Source organism: Astatotilapia calliptera, chromosome 5 (genome assembly GCF_964374335.1).
Source record: "Astatotilapia calliptera chromosome 5, fAstCal68.1, whole genome shotgun sequence".
NCBI lineage: Eukaryota > Metazoa > Chordata > Actinopteri > Cichliformes > Cichlidae > Astatotilapia > Astatotilapia calliptera.
In genome coordinates this window covers 12005361-12024252 of record NC_137426.1, presented here as the reverse complement: position 1 = coordinate 12024252, position 18892 = coordinate 12005361, and the positions used below count along the sequence as shown (strand labels likewise).

At 37.8% G+C, this 18892-nt stretch overlaps 1 protein-coding gene across 3 annotated transcripts in view; it reads right to left on the bottom strand.

The window, feature by feature from the left end:
- Positions 1-18892, bottom strand: part of chd6 (chromodomain helicase DNA binding protein 6) — a 91854-nt gene that overhangs the window by 47378 nt on the left and 25584 nt on the right. For 2 of the 3 annotated variants that reach the window (XM_026167272.2, XM_026167271.2), the window contains exon 2: positions 18655-18704. In XM_026167272.2, the coding sequence (XP_026023057.2) occupies positions 18655-18684 (30 nt within the window). In that variant the 5' untranslated portion in view covers positions 18685-18704. Of the gene's footprint in view, positions 1-18654; positions 18797-18892 lie in introns of those variants that run through there. The other variant, XM_080301695.1, reaches the window with a different exon arrangement.

Below are 18892 nucleotides of genomic sequence, written 5' to 3'. Positions count from 1 at the left end.
TCAAGTATGCTAATAAGTCTCTTGTGACTGCATAAATATTGGCAACCATAAATATTCATGACTAGTAGGTGGACCTCAAGGTCAGCATAACATGTGGGCAAATTGTACCTATCTGCTAAAATCAAAAATGCAGATAAGATGTTCCAAAATCCGTTGGTTACTTTATATCAAATACAAAGAGATTGCAATTTCATGGGGTTAAACACAGCTTGTACTAAAGTCTGCAGTGCTTGATTGAGGCATTTCTAAGGTGTTGCATCCAATGATGAACTTCAGTCTACAGGAATATGATGGCATATTGCTCATATTTAGCACAAATCCAATTTCTCCATTGTATTATCACAGCCAGTTCAAGAGCTTTAACAAGATGTTGCCCACTCTGTGACTCTGCAGCGTCATAACTAAACCTAACAGTTGCTGTGAACTATTAGATATTCAAGATGGTATTCAGCTAAGAAACAAATGAGAACTTCATAACTTAAAGCAGTCATATAAAAAAGAAAGATGCTAGATATTAGAGATTTGTAATTGAGATAACAAACAGGATAAACGTAGGACATTTTTGTACTTTAAAATAAGAAAAAATAATTTATTACACCATCCACCAATGTAAGGTTTATGGCACCACTGTGTTTTGGCAAGTACTAAAATAATTTCAATAATTAATTTTATGTTATAGTTCCTACCTTCTGCTCCGGCATGATGCTGAATACTGAGTAGAAAAATATACTTTGCAGAACATTAACATGGCACAGAAAATCAGAACATCTGACCAACGTGATATAACGTTCCATCGTAGCATCAATTCCTACTTTGGGACATTTATACAAAAAATTGTTGCCATACTTTATACACCAGCACAAACTATGTGTTTTGTGAAGCTATGGTGCCCTTTACTCACCAATTATCTCTGAGTCCAAATGCAGGTTTGTGCTTAATTAAAGAAAAACCCTGAAGGGATTGCTAACATATCATGCACAAACTTTACCTGCCAAGCTATCCAGGTATATTATAGAGTATATTTGGCAACCAGGGAGCTGTTCACCAAACATCAGTGCTATTAAAATAACACCACTCACTGCCTTATAAGGACTTTTTTTTAACTACAAAGAAATGCTGCCAGTATCAGAGGCAATGATTGGGTAGATGGCTAAGATGGAACAATAGAATAGAAAAGCCCTTTATAATCATTGTACATGTATAACAAAATACATGTGGGTAGACACAGCGGCTCTGCATAGCTGAGGTTGTGTAAATAATGATGTAAATTCTTTAAATGTGACACTTCATGTGCACTCCTTTAATCCAGAAGAATATTGAAAAATAGCTGGTCAGTATTTTTGTTCAGGAGGAGGCAAAAGCTGGGTTAGGGATTAAAATCTGGACAGGTAGTAGCAAATTAAACTTCCAAAAACACACAGGGAAACGCTCCACCATTGTCATCATCTGTGCAATTAATTTGTAGACTTCCAGCATTGCTGTAGTCACAGCTAAACAACCGGAGACGACAAAGAAGAGATAGTTGTAGCCAATGAGAATGAATAAAACGCAAAAGAAGAGGAACGTGAATAAGCAAGGGCAGAAGCAATAGCTGAGATCATCTGCAACTTTAGCTGAAATGTACTCATAGTAGAGTCGTTGCAGTGAGTTACACTGAAACATTAAGAAGAAAAGCATGGAAAAACTAAATGTATTTATTTACTTATTTATTTCACTGAATTGTTTATTAATCTACACCATAAAAACTGAACATTATTTTTTGCACGTTAATGTAACAATTTTGCATCCACATCATCATAATGAGTGGAAGGTGTACTTATTTATAAATTGCTGAAAAAGACTGCTAACACTTAGGTTTATGATGCAAGGATGTTTGGTTCCAGCTGATACAAACAGCTATTGTCACAAGTCTATTTATGTCTGTACCTGCACTCCCAGAAGTTACATTTTCATAGAGCAGTAGCTGTTGTCTATTAGCTTTCTGCAGTGTGAGTTATTCACGAAACGCATACAATATGTTAGCTCACATTACAAGATCTAATTAATCACATTTTACAGATTAATCACCATGACTCCATGTTCAGTGAGTTAACAATGCATGTAAACACAAGGCATTTGGTTAGTTTGTTCACTAACAATACCAAGAAGTTCCTTTAGATAACATGCGTGTCCTCGTTCTTCACAGAAAGAAGCACATATACAGCAATATACTGAATATACTGCACTTGACTTAGATGTCAGTCTTGCTTACTAAAAGCATTTAAGCACCTCAAACGTTATAGAGATAATCATGACAAGATAGACGCTTTTTAAATGTTCCCCTTTTTTAAAACATAACACCAAATGCCAATTTAGACATTTCCTTTGCTTTTTCTGCGGTACAGAAAATGATATCAAAGTATGACTCTATTACTAGTGTGCATAGCAAACTATTTAGTGCACCATTACGCCCCTATTCACTTTAGATATCAAACAGTTTTTATTACAGAAACATAATCCCCAAGACAGATGCCCTGCTGCGTCTTCACTGCTTTTCATAAGTGCTAGTTTTAATCAATTAACCGGGACTCCCTGGGGAGGAACAACTAAATTTAACAAGTCAGAGCCTTTGATTTAGAAGTTCAAAATTTGATTCATAAGAGGATTAGACCTGAAAATGCACCCAAAGCATTTGTAGTCAGGATTTACATATGGCTGAAGATGAAACAGTCCCATTACGCTTGCTGGATAGGACAATACAGCCTAATCTATTCTGTAAACAAAGTGTGCTGTGACAGAAAGCAAACCATTCAAGGGAGCAAAATAACAAAAAACACATTTTTCTAATGAATAACAACATCACATTTGTTACACTGGCATGTATACTGGTAACAGACTAGTGGTTTTTTTTGGTCCAAATAAATGAAGACATTATTATTCAAGCATGGAAGAACATCATCTACTTGAAAAAACACAAAATAAACAAGGTTATACTTAAACTAGCAATAATTCAAAAGTTGTTTCTAAGTTGCGTAAATGTATAATAAATATTTTTGCCATAAATATTAAACATAAAGATTGTATTAAGATTCAAAAGGTAAAAGTAAGAAAAAACAAAACAATTATTTTAAACACCGAACCATAGAAAGATTGGAGAAATCAAATGACATCAATTCCACTCAGCAGGGGTGAAGTGAATAGAGAATGCAGTCCTGGACTTTTCTAAGTAATGAGTATAAAATTAATTACAGAAAATGATCAGTAATACTACACATTTACAATCAGAGTTACAGACAATGTTTTTAGTCACTATAAATATTTAACTACAGTGGGTATAATCTGTTGAGTTAACCCCTGGCAATGGTAAACCTGCAGTGGCACTCTAGCATTGAAACACCAGGGTCAACAAAAATATTGTTACTTTAAATTTATTGGCACACTTGACAGCGTCATTTTCTCTTCTCTTGGTTTTTTGATGCCCTGCCAGCCACAGTGTTTTTGTTTCTATCCACATTTCAATAATTAAACAGATATAATGTTGAACACAAGTGCTCTATATTACTTACCCAAGTGTTACACTTTAGGTCTGACAGCAACTGCTACCCGCTATTAAGGATTACACCAGGCTCTGCAGCTAAGATAACCTTTTAAGTATGTGTACATAGAGGCTATTTCTCAGTGTTAGGGAAAAGTAAAGACCAGCTATCAGAAGAACTATAACTTACCTACAGAAGGAGATCAGTACAAACAAGCCAATGAGAATAGTACTGACTAAATGATGATGCTGAACAATCATCAAAGCACTAGTTTAAAATCCAAACACAAAAAGTAAGACAAAAAAGTCCTCACTATCTCTGAAAAAGAAGCAGCTTAAGAGGAAATCTTTGGTGTGGTGATAACAAATCAAATGTTTGCTACAAGCTTTTCATCCACTACAGAACAACATGTTCTGTATTAATTATTTAGTGCAATTAAAATCAATAATTATTCATGTGTTGTGACTTGAATATAAACTTCCCATATAATAAAAGCCAAACTTCAATCTCACCTTGCTTGTGTGCTATATCCACCAGCTGTGTTCAAGTGTTCACTACACATAAAGTCCTATGGACAGCAGGCCCTGCCATATGTGGCACTGCTGTTTGTGTGCTCTGTCCATATGTAAGTAATTGGAAAGACTGTACATTGCCCATATGTTTCTGCACCAATGTCACTAACACAAGCTGTACCACATTTTTGCACTTGGCAAAGGAAGCAATTGTGTTCTGAAAATGAGCCAGCGCAGACTCATTATTGTGATTATGTTAAATTTTGAATCAGAAAGGTGCCGTTCTGAATGCAGCTGATGAAAATGTAGCCTGACATACTTCAGGGGGCTAATAGCAACAAGACAGACTTTTCAAAGCATTGATTCCCCCAACACACCTACGTACACATTTGATGGAGGCTTGTCAGAGGAAAGATGGTGTGGTTCCTATGACAGCAAAGCAGAGGGAGTGGTAAAGGGTTTAAAACTGGCTGTAGCCCTTTCTGACGCTCTTGACTGTATTTAGAAAGTGGAGAAAATGGGCACATGGTCTGCAGAGAAATAACCTCGCCCGGTCATGTGAATGTGGAATGACCGAGTGACATTCGCATATGTTTGCGTCTGCATCCAAATCCTCGTTGAACGGACATTTCTGCCTGAAAAAAAAAATGCATGGCACTCAGACGTGCGTTTAGCCAGTGTTTGCAATACATAGAGCAGGTGCGTTTGTTTTCATAACTGCAGTTTTTATGCGGTGAGAATTGAGTTTGACTAGCCTTGTTTCGTGATGTCAATGCAGATGTGCTTACTGCTTCTCACACAGGTATGAGGAATCATCCCAATGAATCTCACACACACACACACACACACACACACACACACACACACACACACACACACACACACACACACACACACACACACACACACACACACACACACACACACACACACACACACACGCGCGCGCGCTGAGCGGCCTAGTCGCCAGTGGGTTTGAGGAGGGGGTATCAGGGCCGTTGCCATGGAAACTGGCTCTCTTTGCCAAAGCTGCTGGGAGAGGGGAGGTGAACGTAAACACGTGGTCACCATGGTAACTCTTTCGTTGCTGTCTGTATGTCTGTACAGACCGACAGCCTCTCTGATTCTGACATCAGCTCATACATCAGAAGCTTTTTCTCTTTCTTTTGGTCATTCAGTCTTTAGCCATTTTCATTTCATTCTTACTTTGTCAGCCGGTATATCTGCATGTGTAACTGCTTAGAGAGCAGGGAATTCCAAGAAAGCTATTGTTTTTCGAAGATTTAATAGGATAGATTTGTGTCACATATTTTTTATTTTTATTATCAAGGTTGCACAATTTTATATGCTGAGCTGAGTTTCTACTCAATATTTCACAGAAATCAGAGCAAGTCTTGAGTCGTTTATATAAAGTGAGGCAATAGTTTAGGTAGCAAAGCTGAAAGTAACAATTATTTATTTTATAGTTTTCTTGATTCATCAATTGTTCATGTTTTAAGAAAAAGTATTTGTCATGTGTGCATGTCTCACTAGCACTGCAAAAAGTAGTTAATTAAAAGTAGAACTAATAAAGCTGTAAAGCAAATTGTTGTTAGCTGGAAATTAAGTTAATTCAATTGGTGATTCAGCAAAGCAACTGTTTAAATAACTATTTCGTTGATATGAAATGTTTTATTTTCAAATCCTTTCATGTTGTCAGGAAAAATTTTATGCATCAGTAGGTAAACACTTCTTTTTATTACCTATTTTTTATTAAAAATTACCGGCTAGGTTGGCTAATCAGTTCCTTATTTAGTCTCTAGTGATGAATGGAAGACATCAGCTGGTTAAAGTTTTCTGCAGCTCTGACAGGTAAGCCCACCAGAGAAGAAACAGCAAAGACAAACTGGGTAAGATGAAATTAAATTTCAGTTTGTGTTCAACTGTCAACACAAAGGTAAAATGCCAAACTCTGGTGCATTACACCATCCGTTTGTGAGAGTTTTGCCTACAGGCTGTGGTTCTCGTCTTAAAGGACAGACCACGCCTAACAAAAAACCACACAGTAAAGTCAACTTTTCCACCGCTGCAGAGAGAAGAAAACTGTAGGTGTGATCAGCAAAGGTCAAGAGGCAAAGAAACAAGAGTAGGCTTCTACAGAGTCCCTACATGACATGAGTGGCAAAGTAATATATCTAAGTCCCGGGGTGAGATACCCTGGAGTGAAAAATATGAAGTAACCCTCGGCTAAGGTCAACTGATAGCCATTTTTGCTTAAAAGTGCAAACGGGTGTTAACATCAAAAGCTTCAACAAGCAAGAGAGGAAACTGGACAATTTTAACTTTTTCCACAAGGTAAATTGTCAGCATGAGTATTTTCCAATGCAGGCATGTAATAATATCAGTATCACAAGCCAACTATCAGCCTGCATATTGATAAATATTAGTGTAGCTTTTATTGTTAAAATAGATAACAATAAAAACAGAAATTCCTGTAATATGAACAAAAGAATATGACTTATAAACTGATGGTTTCTGTGCTGCTGCAATGATCTGTGTGACACTGTCACCGGTCATGTCTTTGGGAGCTGTCGATGCAAAAAGACTACCTACCACTCATGTGCCAGTAAACTGGATGACAGTTTTGTGCACTACAGCATGTCGCTTGTATTGAGTCCCACACGTGTTAAGCAGTTTCACATACATTTCTGTCTTTTCATGATATCCATCGAATAAGATGGACAACTTTTCCTTTTTTTTTTTCTATTAAATTGTATTTTGTAGTGTGTGGAACCGATCGGTGTACACAAACCCACATTTGGAGAATGTATAGCCATGTATGCAAGTCTGCCTTTTAAAGCACAGCCAAAAGATGTCTTCAACTTATTTTAATTGGTGAAAAAACAATTATGTCCTAAAAGTAACGCCCCGCAGTAGAACTACTTCCTCCAGCTGTTCCGCTTTAGCGACCTCAACAGGTCTGCTGTGATGAGGAATAGTTGCACAAACACGATATTACCAGGTCTTTTGGTTAATGGATGGCTTATGCATTTCAGTATATGAAAGTATGCTGGAAAACAAATTACCAGAAAGAAGAAACAACATAATTTCAAATGATAATATTTATAATATTTATTAGGGCTGGGCCATATCATACCGTTCACGGTAATACCGGTATAATGTTGGGCAACGATAAGAAAATGAAATATGGTGATAGAATATGGGTAAAACGCACATCTGCAGTGCCTTTGTTTTCATACGCACATGGCAGAAAAAGCATGGCGGCGACGGAGAATGAGAAGGGCGAAAGTGGATCGTTGAATGAAACAGATGAACCAGAATTGGTTTGTAAAAATGTTGCAACTTCAGTGGTGTGGAACTGGTTTAGCTTTCGTCCGTCAGATACACAACAAAGCACTATTTTTGGTAGAGCATGTTAGCGGACCGTCGTTATTACCGTGTTACCGCACCGCTCGATGGATTGTCGGAGTATTACGGCGATCGTAGGCAGGAGCCTCGGAGTGATATGCACTGTGTTTAATATTTATAGTACTTTTTGGTCATATCGCCCTGCTCTAATATTTATTTTAATTCAATCTATTTAAATTTTTTATTTGAATCCGGGGGGGGGGGGGATCTAAAAAACTCTTTTGACAACTTTAAATAGATTTCAGTCTAGAGATAAGAAGCTCTAAAAACATCAGTCTGGATTCTGCTTGGCTTGATTGGACCTTAACAAGCCTTACAGGGCTGACCGCCACAAGTGAAGAGTTATTACTTATTTGCGTTTCCACAAGAGCAGTGGATATTTATCCTGCGCCCAGTGGGTTTTATTCCACAGATTGATTGAATCTGGGATGCAAAATGTAAAAAGAAGAAGGAAAAAAAAATGGTACCAACTTAAAGGGAGCGCTTTGCGGAGTAGAAACCCAACAACAAACACAGAGTCAAAGGTGCAGGATTGAGCAGCCACTAAGCTAGACAAAATGCTTAAACTAAGATAATATTTTATCCTAGTTTGAAAAAAACCTGGAAGTTTAGTGTGGGGCTCATCTGGTCTGGTATTTCTTGAGGGTAATAATTAAAAACAGCAGTTATTCATTTTAAGGTTTGACAGGAACATATTGTTGTTTCTTTCCACATCTCAGAATCAGCTTTTTTCAATTTACACGTGGAAGAAATAATAAAGTTTTTCAAATCTGTGCGCAATGTGTGAAATGATGAAGGACGCGGGCAGAACTAGGCCACTCACTGCAGAATGAGCAACACAAAGGAATTACCACTCATCAAGTAGGCCACATTTGCATGTTGCCACAAACTTCACCTGAAACAACGACCATATCACAAAGCAAGCACATCTCTATTAACTAAACTACACCCAATAAACAATGATCAGTAGATCACAAGTTTCCTGTGCAGAGCATACTCATTACTTCACTGAAACTACACGTACACAAGGAAGACAGTTGCATTATTTTTGAAAAGTCATTAAATTTAAAGCTAATGTGTCTGCTTTGAAATTATAATGACCTAAAAATCCTACAAATCAGTGATAGCCATCTTATGTGATCATTCTGCAGCAAATGTCATTTTCAAATAAGTCCTTTTATAAATACAGACCACAGAGTGTTTATATATGCGCATTAGTATTTATATAGTATTTCACTCCGCATACACCTCATACAATGTGTGAATGTGCCTAAGAACAGAAAGCATTAAACCTTTATCAGATTAACCATAATAGTGTTGTGCTGCAAACACACAAATTTGCAAATCTGTAAGTGCAGCATAGGAAACAAGGTTCGGTGGAGTGATTTGCAAAGCAGCTAAGAGATGTGCAGCAACTGCAGGTAGGTTAACGCAAATTCATGGCCTGCATGAAAGCTGAGCTCAATTACCCAAGTTTCTCTGAAACAATGTGTATGAATTACATTCAATGACAGGAAAGTGAACCTGCCACTAAGCAAAAACCTTATAATCATATAAAAAAAAAAAAAAAAAACTGTTTAAAGCTGTTAAAAACTGTTCTTACACTTGGGCAAAACTTTGTTTTAAATCAAATTGTTATAACAGGCAAACTGTTAGTTACACAAGTGAGAGTTCTCAGTTTAATGAAGACTGGGGTAAAAGTTGAATTAAAACACAAGATCCAAGATTCAAGTTAAGATCCAACTTCTTTTGTCTTCTGTGTACTTCATTATTCATTTGTTTAATAAAATCCCTTGTTAGATCAAAACTGAATAAATAGATGCATGGAAACGCAAAGCATCATGTGAGGATTAGACCTGTAACACATTCTCATCAGGTTTGAGGCTCAGAAGAATCAGGAGCTTTGTCACTCACACCTCTAACCTCAGATGATCTGAGGCATGTAATCACTGAAAATACTTCCACGCTCAGCTCGCTCCACCTTCATTCCCTGTGCCTCTTCATATAGAAAAAAAGCTCAGACACAGTTATGGGTAACCTAGAAGCTAAAATTAGCTGCTAAGCTAACCCAGGATCAGTAATGACCTGAGCCGCTGCCATCCATCTTCACAACAACATAGCAACAGTAGCCCTCCCCCCGACGCACACGGGTACACACACGCACACAGCATCATGGCATCGTGTCATGGTTGAATGTGCTTACATGACTGACTACACAGGCGTGCACACAGACATTAACTGTCTTCCTCACTCCCACACTGGCACTCCATGGCTCAATGTGCTTACATGACTGACTACATGGACATACATGCCCGTTTTAGACACACACCACCACCCACTCATTCGCACACGTGCGTGCACACACACACACACGCATCTTCACGGTTCAATGTGCTTACAAGGATGACTACATGCATAAAAAATGCACGGTTTTTCTCTTTACACACCGTCTCCCACTGTCCTCACACAAACACACACACAGCCTCCAGTGACGTGCTGCAGTGTAGCAGCCTCTGCCTGTCCAGTAAAACCAACCAAACACAACTGAGGGAGGCTGCAATCACACGGCCTATGAATCAATAATACTGCCCCGCAAATAAGCAAAACACACACACACACACACACACACACACACACGCGCGTGCACATCTATCTCTCTGTCACGAATATAGACCACGGGTACTGCAGTCTCATCAATGCTCCTGCTTCCTTTCAAAGATGGAACAACAGGCAAAACTGGTAAATGTGACAAACACTCAGGCTAGGCTAAGCGCTCTTTCACCACTGCTCATCTTCGTGAAAGATTAGACATATGAACAATGAGGGAAAAGTTTTGGCAGTAAAATTAAAGATGCCTTTAAAAACAACGTGGAGATCAGGGTTCCGTCAACTCCTTGAGTTGACGTCAAGATGCAGGTTAAACATAGCAGCTATTCTAAGCATTGACTGCATCTAAAATGTTCAATAGCAGTTCAAAAATTATTTCAATCGTTCTCCAGCTCAGTCCATGCTAAACCGCTAGCCCCACCCATTCCTATCTTCTTTCCCCACCAGCTGGATGACCAGGTCGCAGTCGCAGCAATGCTGAATACCGTTAACTTGCCTCTCATCCCCAGAGACACTTCAAGTCCACTGTCGCAGATTGCAGCTGGTGACAGTAATGCCGGTGCAAGCTGCTGGGCCACTCTGACCTGAACCTACAGCAGGTGAAAACCTGTTCATGTGCTTCTGCACAGCTAATCAAGGATACACAGTTGTCCATCTTAGATATGAGACCCAGTAGAGAGGGAGTTGACTATTACTATTAATTGCCATTCATTTTCAAAAAACATATAGTGTTGTTTAAGTCAGTATGGGTGTGTCTTCTTTCATGTACAAACCTCACTGCACTATCACAAAAATCTGTGGGAAAACATGAATTTAGACCATCAGCACAGCACTGATACTATATTTCAAAAAGTGATACAATCAATAACACTGATCGATATATAATGCTAAAGATTCTAACAATGAAGATACTCGAAATACAATTATTTTTACTAAAACGTGGACATGTAATTGGTTTGAAGAACTGGTTACAGGTGTATCCAGCTGCATTAAGATGAATATGGCTTCTGTCCACTGTTAGCATGCCCTTGAACTTAAAACTATACTAAAAGATTTTTGACTAATTTAACTTTGTAGTCTGGTGATGCCAGACTACATGTTGGAAATATGAGTGTGTAACTACACATCCTGTTTTAGGTTCAGTAGCATTTTGGTCTTCCTTACACACCCTAATGGAGTTTTAAGGCACTTGATTATATAAACTCTACCCACGCAGATTTTTTTTCTACACAGAAAACTTTATGCTTTAGCACATAAATGTATTTTATCTTTACAGTTTTTAACTACTTACAACTTCTAAATAGGGAGAAATTCTAAATAACATCCATGTAAATAACTTCTATCAGCTAAAGTAATACAGGTTTGATGCCTTTACTATATCAAACGCGATAATGTTTTAGTCAAACCCCAAAGGTCTGTTCTGATCCAAGAAAACCTGTCATGTGTAGCATTTCTGTGAGAGTAGAAAAATGTGCTTTCAGCGAATGAAGAAACTTAGAATAAAGAAAGGAGACTCCACCAAAATGCTAAAGGAAGGGAACTCCAGCTTAGAGGACAGCCACATTCTTGTTACTCCCTATAAAACTAAATAAATAAATAAAGATGGAAGGAGGCGCAGGAGGATGGAGGGCTGCAGACGGATCTTTCAGCTGCTTGGTACAAAAATGATCAAAGTGACTGAATCTAGGCCTCACAGACAGAAAAGAATTCCATCCTTTCTTTGCTTTACCTTGAAGTGCAGATATCACGGTTTCATACACTTGCTGATTCATGGATTGTGATGGTGAAAGAAAGAAAAATAAAAAATAAAAATCAAGCTTCAGCATACAGAATAGTTCTCTTTAAATACACTTGTCAGATACAGAGGAACTAAACCTGGAACGGTGCCATCACAGCTACAAATCATCATCTTTTATGCACAGCTAGAGCTGTTATAAATTTGTTTAATTATTAAATAAACTATCAAACTGCACAACTACTAAAAACTAAGATTTTGAGAAAGGTATTTTCTGTCCATTTATAGCAATGCATAGATTGATTCATACTGAAAGTAACCAGTTAAAGGAAGTTAAACGTCATGCTGTTTTGTACTGCTTTTTAATTACTTCAGCTGGAGGCAGATTTTCTTCATTAAAATAACTGTGGTAGTGTAAAGCTACAATAAATGTTTCATTGTCCAAAATCCTATGGCGCTAACTGTACTTAATTTGTCATTTTCTGGGTATTTGCAACAGTTAGGGCTTTAATTGACATGGCAGATAGTTCTATGGTGATGGTGTAATGCTGGATAGTTTGGGAAATTTTCCCTGTTTAAAATAATGCTGGACGTTGTTTATCCAGAATAATATGCTTGATTTGAATTCATCTTTTTGTAGCTATTTTCATTTTTAGTTATCACATTTTAGGAAAATTCCTTTTTTTTTACCTTTTAGAATTTGCAGAGAGCTCAAATGCTAGATTTAAAGCAAACAATCAATGTGTGACTGAGGTGTAGACTTTCAGCTTTAATGCCAGTTGTTTCACAATAATATTACATTAACTGCTTTAGAATTACAGCCACACATAGTCCTCCATTTTTAATACTTAGATGAAAATATCTCGCAGTCAGCGATTTCCTAAAATCTAAAATGGTTTGGCTTTTTCACTATGCTTTGGGTCATTACCCATTTGCTCTGTGAAGCACTGTTCAATCAGTTTGCCAGCATTTGGCTGAATCTGAGCAGAGTGTATAGTTTTTTAAATTACTATATATGTGCTACAGGGAGGTTTATATCTTTATTAGGTATGTGTGTTTTTGAAGGGATGCCAAATGCTATCATTTTTTCTGTAAAGCAAATTTACCTTGCCTATGGGTATAAATAAAGTTACCTTGAACCTTGTAAACTTCAAAATTCATACTGCTACCTCTATCAGCAGTCACATGAGAATTCTGGTTACAATACAATAGTATTCTCCATACTTTTCCCATCATTCTGATGCAAGTTCATCTTAATCTTTGTTCAGTTATTTCCAGAACTGGACAAAATCTTTTTTTTTTTTAAGATTATTTGGTCTTCTTGCTGCTGAGTGTAACCAGTGATTTGCCGCTTGTCGTAAACCCTCTGTGTTTACATTCATGAAAGCGCCTCTTGATTCTAGACCTTGTCAATGAAATGCCTACCTTGTCATGAGTGTTCTTGGCAGATGTTGTGAAAGAAGTTTTACTTAACCAAGGAAAAAAATGTGTGATCATCCAACTTTTGTTATCTTCAGTGGTCTAGGTCTAGGCTGCTGGGGGAGTCCCATGATGCAGTGCTTTTTCTTCAGTCAACTTTTTCACTCACTGTGTTTATACACCTCTCTGCATTTAATTATGAGCTATTATTAATCTCTGGCTCTCTTCAACAGCGTGTCTTTGTCCTGTCTTCATCCACTTACCCCCAACCAGTCGCAGCAGATGGCCACCCCTCCCTGAGCCTGGTTCTGCTGGAGGTTTCTTCCTGTTAAAAGGGAGTTTCTTTTCCACTGTCGCCAAAGCTTGCTTGGGTTTTCTCTGTTTTCTTTGTATTATTGTAGGGTCTTTACCTTACCTTACAGTAAAGTGCCTTGGGGCAACTGCTGTTGTGATTTGACAGTATATTAAAAAAAACAAACAAAAAAACTGAATTGGTCTATGAGGCCGATTTGTTGTTCCTGTGATGGTGAGTGACTTGTTTTTAAGTACGTACAACATTGTTGATTTGGCCAATCCTCAAGTTTTTTGGGTTGTTTTAAATCTGTCTGATCGGTAGTTCAAGTTCCAAGACTAATGATGGCATCCTCCAACTACATCAACATCTCTTTGACCTAATGCTGAGGATTTAAACAAATAGCTACCAAAAGCAAGTCAGTACTTGGAATCAATTAGTTTGTTTTGGAATAATGAAGGAATAGGCTTCACTTGCCCATGAAGCAACTCTCCCATCTTTCCAACTTTTGGCCCCCTGAAAATGGGAGACTATGTATAAAAGGGCTGGATTCTAAACAGTTTATGCAATACTTTTGTCAACCCCTTGAATTAAATCTGAAAGTGTGCACTTTAACCAGTCTAGACTGTTTAAAATCTATCTATTACAATCTGCTGGTGTACAATGGAAAAGCTACAATGAAATACACGGGCTTATGGTCCAAAAATCTACTGACCAAACTGTAGTTACACAGGATTTAGTAGCTGGCAAAACAGTCACCTCAAAGGAGACATAAACACACAGAGTATTTTTTTTTGTTAAGAGAATTGTTACCAGCTGGACGAATCCGTTTTTAAAGACTTCAAAACATAAATTCGGGACTCCTACCATCTGTCCTGCTCCTACAAGCGATCTCTACCCTCACTACACAAAAATATTTCCCTGCCATCTCTTTTTGAACAATCAACATTGTCTCACTTTTGTTATCATTTTCCCAACATCTTGCAGCAGCCTTGTACAAACATTACCACACAGACATTAGTTTCCTCCATATCACTGTGCCGTGATGACATTATCACTGTGGCTTCGAGATGTGGCAGGAAGATAACCAGACAAGTTGATGGCCACTTGAAAGATGCCAGACACACCATCACTGCGACAGTGAAAATCTCATCACTTTTCTCATGTAAACAAACTGATGTAAGCCTTAAGTAAGATTGCACACTGCCTAAAACAGAAACTAAATTATTTAAGGATGAAGCTCTTTCCCTTTCATACCAATTCTACTGCTGACATGTTTTGTTATCTTAACCGTGATTTAGTGTGCCAGTGTAGACAAGGAATTATTTGGCTGCATCCAAACATTCCCAAACAATATTACAGACCAAGCACAGATACTGTAACTTCACTTTACCTGATACTGATAAAGGCCCTCAGCCTTTTCATGCCACTACAAATGATTATACACAAGTCAAATAAACAGACTAATTAACACAGCCACTGCACCAATACAACAACGCCTGAATCAGAGAGTAAAAAGAGAAAACTTCTGTATTTCTGGAGTTAGCAGATAAGATGACCTTAAACTAGCTTAACCAAGACAAATCTGAGTTAACAAAGCTGTACTGTGTCCTGTGTGAGAGGACTCAGGTCGAGGACACAGTGTTAGAACACAAAATATGTTTATTTCCACAAGTTTCACTCAACACAAAATAATTTGGCAAGGTATTATACTGGATTACCATACCAGGTAGAACAATTTCCACCAGAATGAATATATCAGAATTATTTGTACAGAAATGCATTTCTGGAAAGATGTTCAAGAAGAGATTACCGTAATTGTCGGGCTATAAGCCGCTACTTTTTGCACAAGCTTTGAACCCTGCGGCTTTTAGTCAGGTGCGGCTTTTCTATGGATTGTCCATGATTTTTGTGATATCGTAAGACGATTTGTTTTGTTTGTTCCGCTGTTGTACGGCACTACGTTGCCTGGCGGAAGGATCGGGGTTCAAGAGTGGTATGTTGGTCACATGTCCATCCGCCAGGCAACATAGTGCCGTACAAGTAGCGCGAAAAACAAACTTCAAAGTAGCACTACGCGTTCAGCGGGAGTCGTGGATGACGAGCGGCGATAAACTTGCGAAAAGCAAGTTGTGCTCAATCCCGGTGGATTCTGACAGCGTGGAAAAGTGTGCAAACATCAACGATCACCAACGGATTTCGAAGGGCTGGACTGCTGCATGATGAAGAGGAGGACACCGCCACGGCCCTTCAGAGGGTGTTCGACTCTGACACTGACAATGACAATGAGGATTATCTTTGGTTTTGAAAGTGACAACGAAGGAAAGAAGCTGAGAGTGGATGACGAAGCCATCCTGAGCCTGTTCGTTTCCGACACTGGAGAAGAGGACTTTGGTGGTTTTAGTGCGCAGGAAGATGGTGGTGAATGACTGACTTTTCTTCTTGTTAAAGCCGTGTCACTGCACCTGAGCCTAAAAGGTAGTCTGAATCTATTTTTCTGGTGTGCTGTAGGTTACTGTTATGTACTACATTTGTTACTCATTTATGAAGCACAGCACATGTGCAAATATGTACCCATAACTTGTTTTTCAAAATATTAATAAAAGGGGTGTGTCTCCAAACAGCCATCTCTTTCCTGACAATTCGCTTTGTGCATATTCTCTTACATATGATAAGTCAATATTGAAACACCTGCGGCTTTTGGTCAGGTGCGGCTAATGTATGTACAAAACAGGATTTTCCCCTGATTTTAGCTTGTGCGGCTAATATTCAGGTGCGCTTTGTAGTCCGGGAAATACGGTAAACAGATTTTAGATTAACTGCTCTCTATATTAGGCACACATTCAATATAAGAGATGGAAAACTGATATAGCTGTTAAGAACTCTGCTCTTATTTTTTGTTTTAATAGCTTCTTGGATGAAACCAAAACTTCCTAGTAAAATACACTGGAGATATTGGCTAAAGGATAACCTTAATATGGAAAAAAAAATCCTGCAAGACTACAACTCAAAACAGATTTGTCAGGAAATGGTTAAGCGACACAAGAAATACAGGTCTTCAGCTATCTTCTGTATTTTTTTCCTCTTTGATTTCTTCTTATTGTTGTTTTTGTTTCTTTTCACGCAGGACTAAACTGGAAAAAACTGTATCTTAAATTGAGGGTTTTTTGTTATTTGTAAGACAGAAATGTTAGAACTGTGGACTTTTTCGTGTTTATGTATTAATGTATAGATATATGCACATATTCTAATTTGTGCAGTATTATATGAATAAACATTAATAAAAAAAGTAAGGTTGTTTTTTTTGTTTGTTTTTTAAGAGTCATTATCATAAAACTGTGTTACTTTCACATCTAAGCCAGTAGTGACTCACCAGCCAGTGATAGAAGACTGCTGCTAGCCGAAGTTTACCATCAATAGCAAGCTTATTTTGGCAGTAGAAAACAAGAAACCCTGGTGCATTCAAAATGAGAGATTGTTTACACAGTCAAAAAAAAACAATGAAAAAAGTCACCTTGAAGTTTCAGTTTGTCATAAACTGCTTGAGGAATTTTCCGTACTTCACAAAAATGATTTTCAAAAAAATATTTGTATTTTCCTCAGTAATCATTATGTTTATGTATGCCTGTAAAAATAAACATTTTCAATTAAATGAATTTCTTGCAAAAAAGAGTCATAACTTATATGGAATAATCTCAAACCATAGATGTCAGTGTCACCGAGTCTCTATGCATTACAGCCACACTGAACTTAGGGAAAGTCTCTTCATGCTCACACACTGCCACCCTCAGAGCTGGAAATTTGACAGTACAAGTGCAAAGCTTGTCAGGTCAGCTATATTTGTACAAATGTGCCCTTTGTTGAACAGAAAGTTCAATATATGAGACTTCAGAGGTTGTTCAGAGTTTTTACTCTCATCATTTTCCACCAGTTTCTGCCTATTACCAACTTTACCTATTCCTTAAATTCATTACCGAGGAAGATAAAAGCAGCAAATAATGATCATAATGACTGAAGGATCACGTTCTGCTGTTATGACAGTGCTGGCACCCTGTTACTGCGGTATGGTAGCCTCATATGCCCAGCTGAGAGACTGCTGTGTCGCCTCTCACTAACAAAACCTCTGACTCATCACTCTGCTCAGCTTGACTCGTAAATATTACAAAGCGCAAGCCAACATCTAAAAGCACCAAAGTAATACTAAAATACAGGACATTTCTACAACCGCATGAACAAGAGGGTTTGACACAAAATGGCAAAACAAGTTTTTCAGATGACTTAATGTAGAAGATGGAGCGCAGAGTACTGAAGAGTACGGATTCAACCTCAAAACCTGCGCTATCAGAGACTTTTTTATGGATACAATCAATCAGTTTCACATTAAACAAACTCATCATATAACCTCATATTGCAAGTGACTCCAGAGTGAGCAATAACACAGTCATTGTGAAGCAAATCTACTGACACATAATTTCCAGGACATTAAAGACAAGCTGTTGCAATGTAGGATTCTTTTCATTTTAACTGCTATATACACTGTACTTTTTGCCATGGTGTGAACCTTTAAGTGTAATCAAATAAAAAAAAGTTGTCCAAAGGGTGAAGAGGAACAGTGACTAAGGTTGCCAAAGAAAAGTTCAAAACACAGCCCTCTGGCCATTGATTTTCCGATTTGAGGGCTCTACCTGCTCAACCAGAGCTAACATAGATTAATAATTACCAGAGCCTATCTATTGCAGAATTGTGAATCAGAAATGCACAAATTAACTGTTTTGTTTTCCTGCAGTGTAAAATTGTTGCTACACGTCAGTGCACTCTTTACACTGGAAATAATGATCTTGCTCACTACAATGATGAACTGTGGCAAGAGAGAAGTGTTGGGGTGAGTTCAGTACTTATATTGTTCAGAGACAACAGCATTTATCCTGTCAGCATTCTGTAAACCGGCAGCCTCCAACAATGCATGTCAACAGTAACAAACTTACCCTGGGAGATGTTAAGCGAGTTAAGTGAATAAATGTCAAAGATTTACATGATGAATCTACTCAAGAGTGTTTCCAAAATTACATTTATAATTATGTTTTATCCAGTATCAAAGCAGCTGTGTATAAAGGCTTTTATGAATGGCCTACTTTTCTTGTGTACATGCATGGTAATAACACAAACCTGCTGCTTGTCCTTCTTGAGTATTTTCATCTTCTATCCCTTCACAGCATCTGTTAACAGAAAAGATCATAAATCAAATTACTTCCAAAAAAGCACACATTAAAAAAAGGAAATTTCTGATATCTGTAAGAGGAAAAAAGAAGAGCCACAATATAAAAAGAAAATTAAGATTTTTCAAATCAAAGAAAACAGTGCATATTGGATTTAATCTTACATAATTGTAATCAAAGTAGAAAGC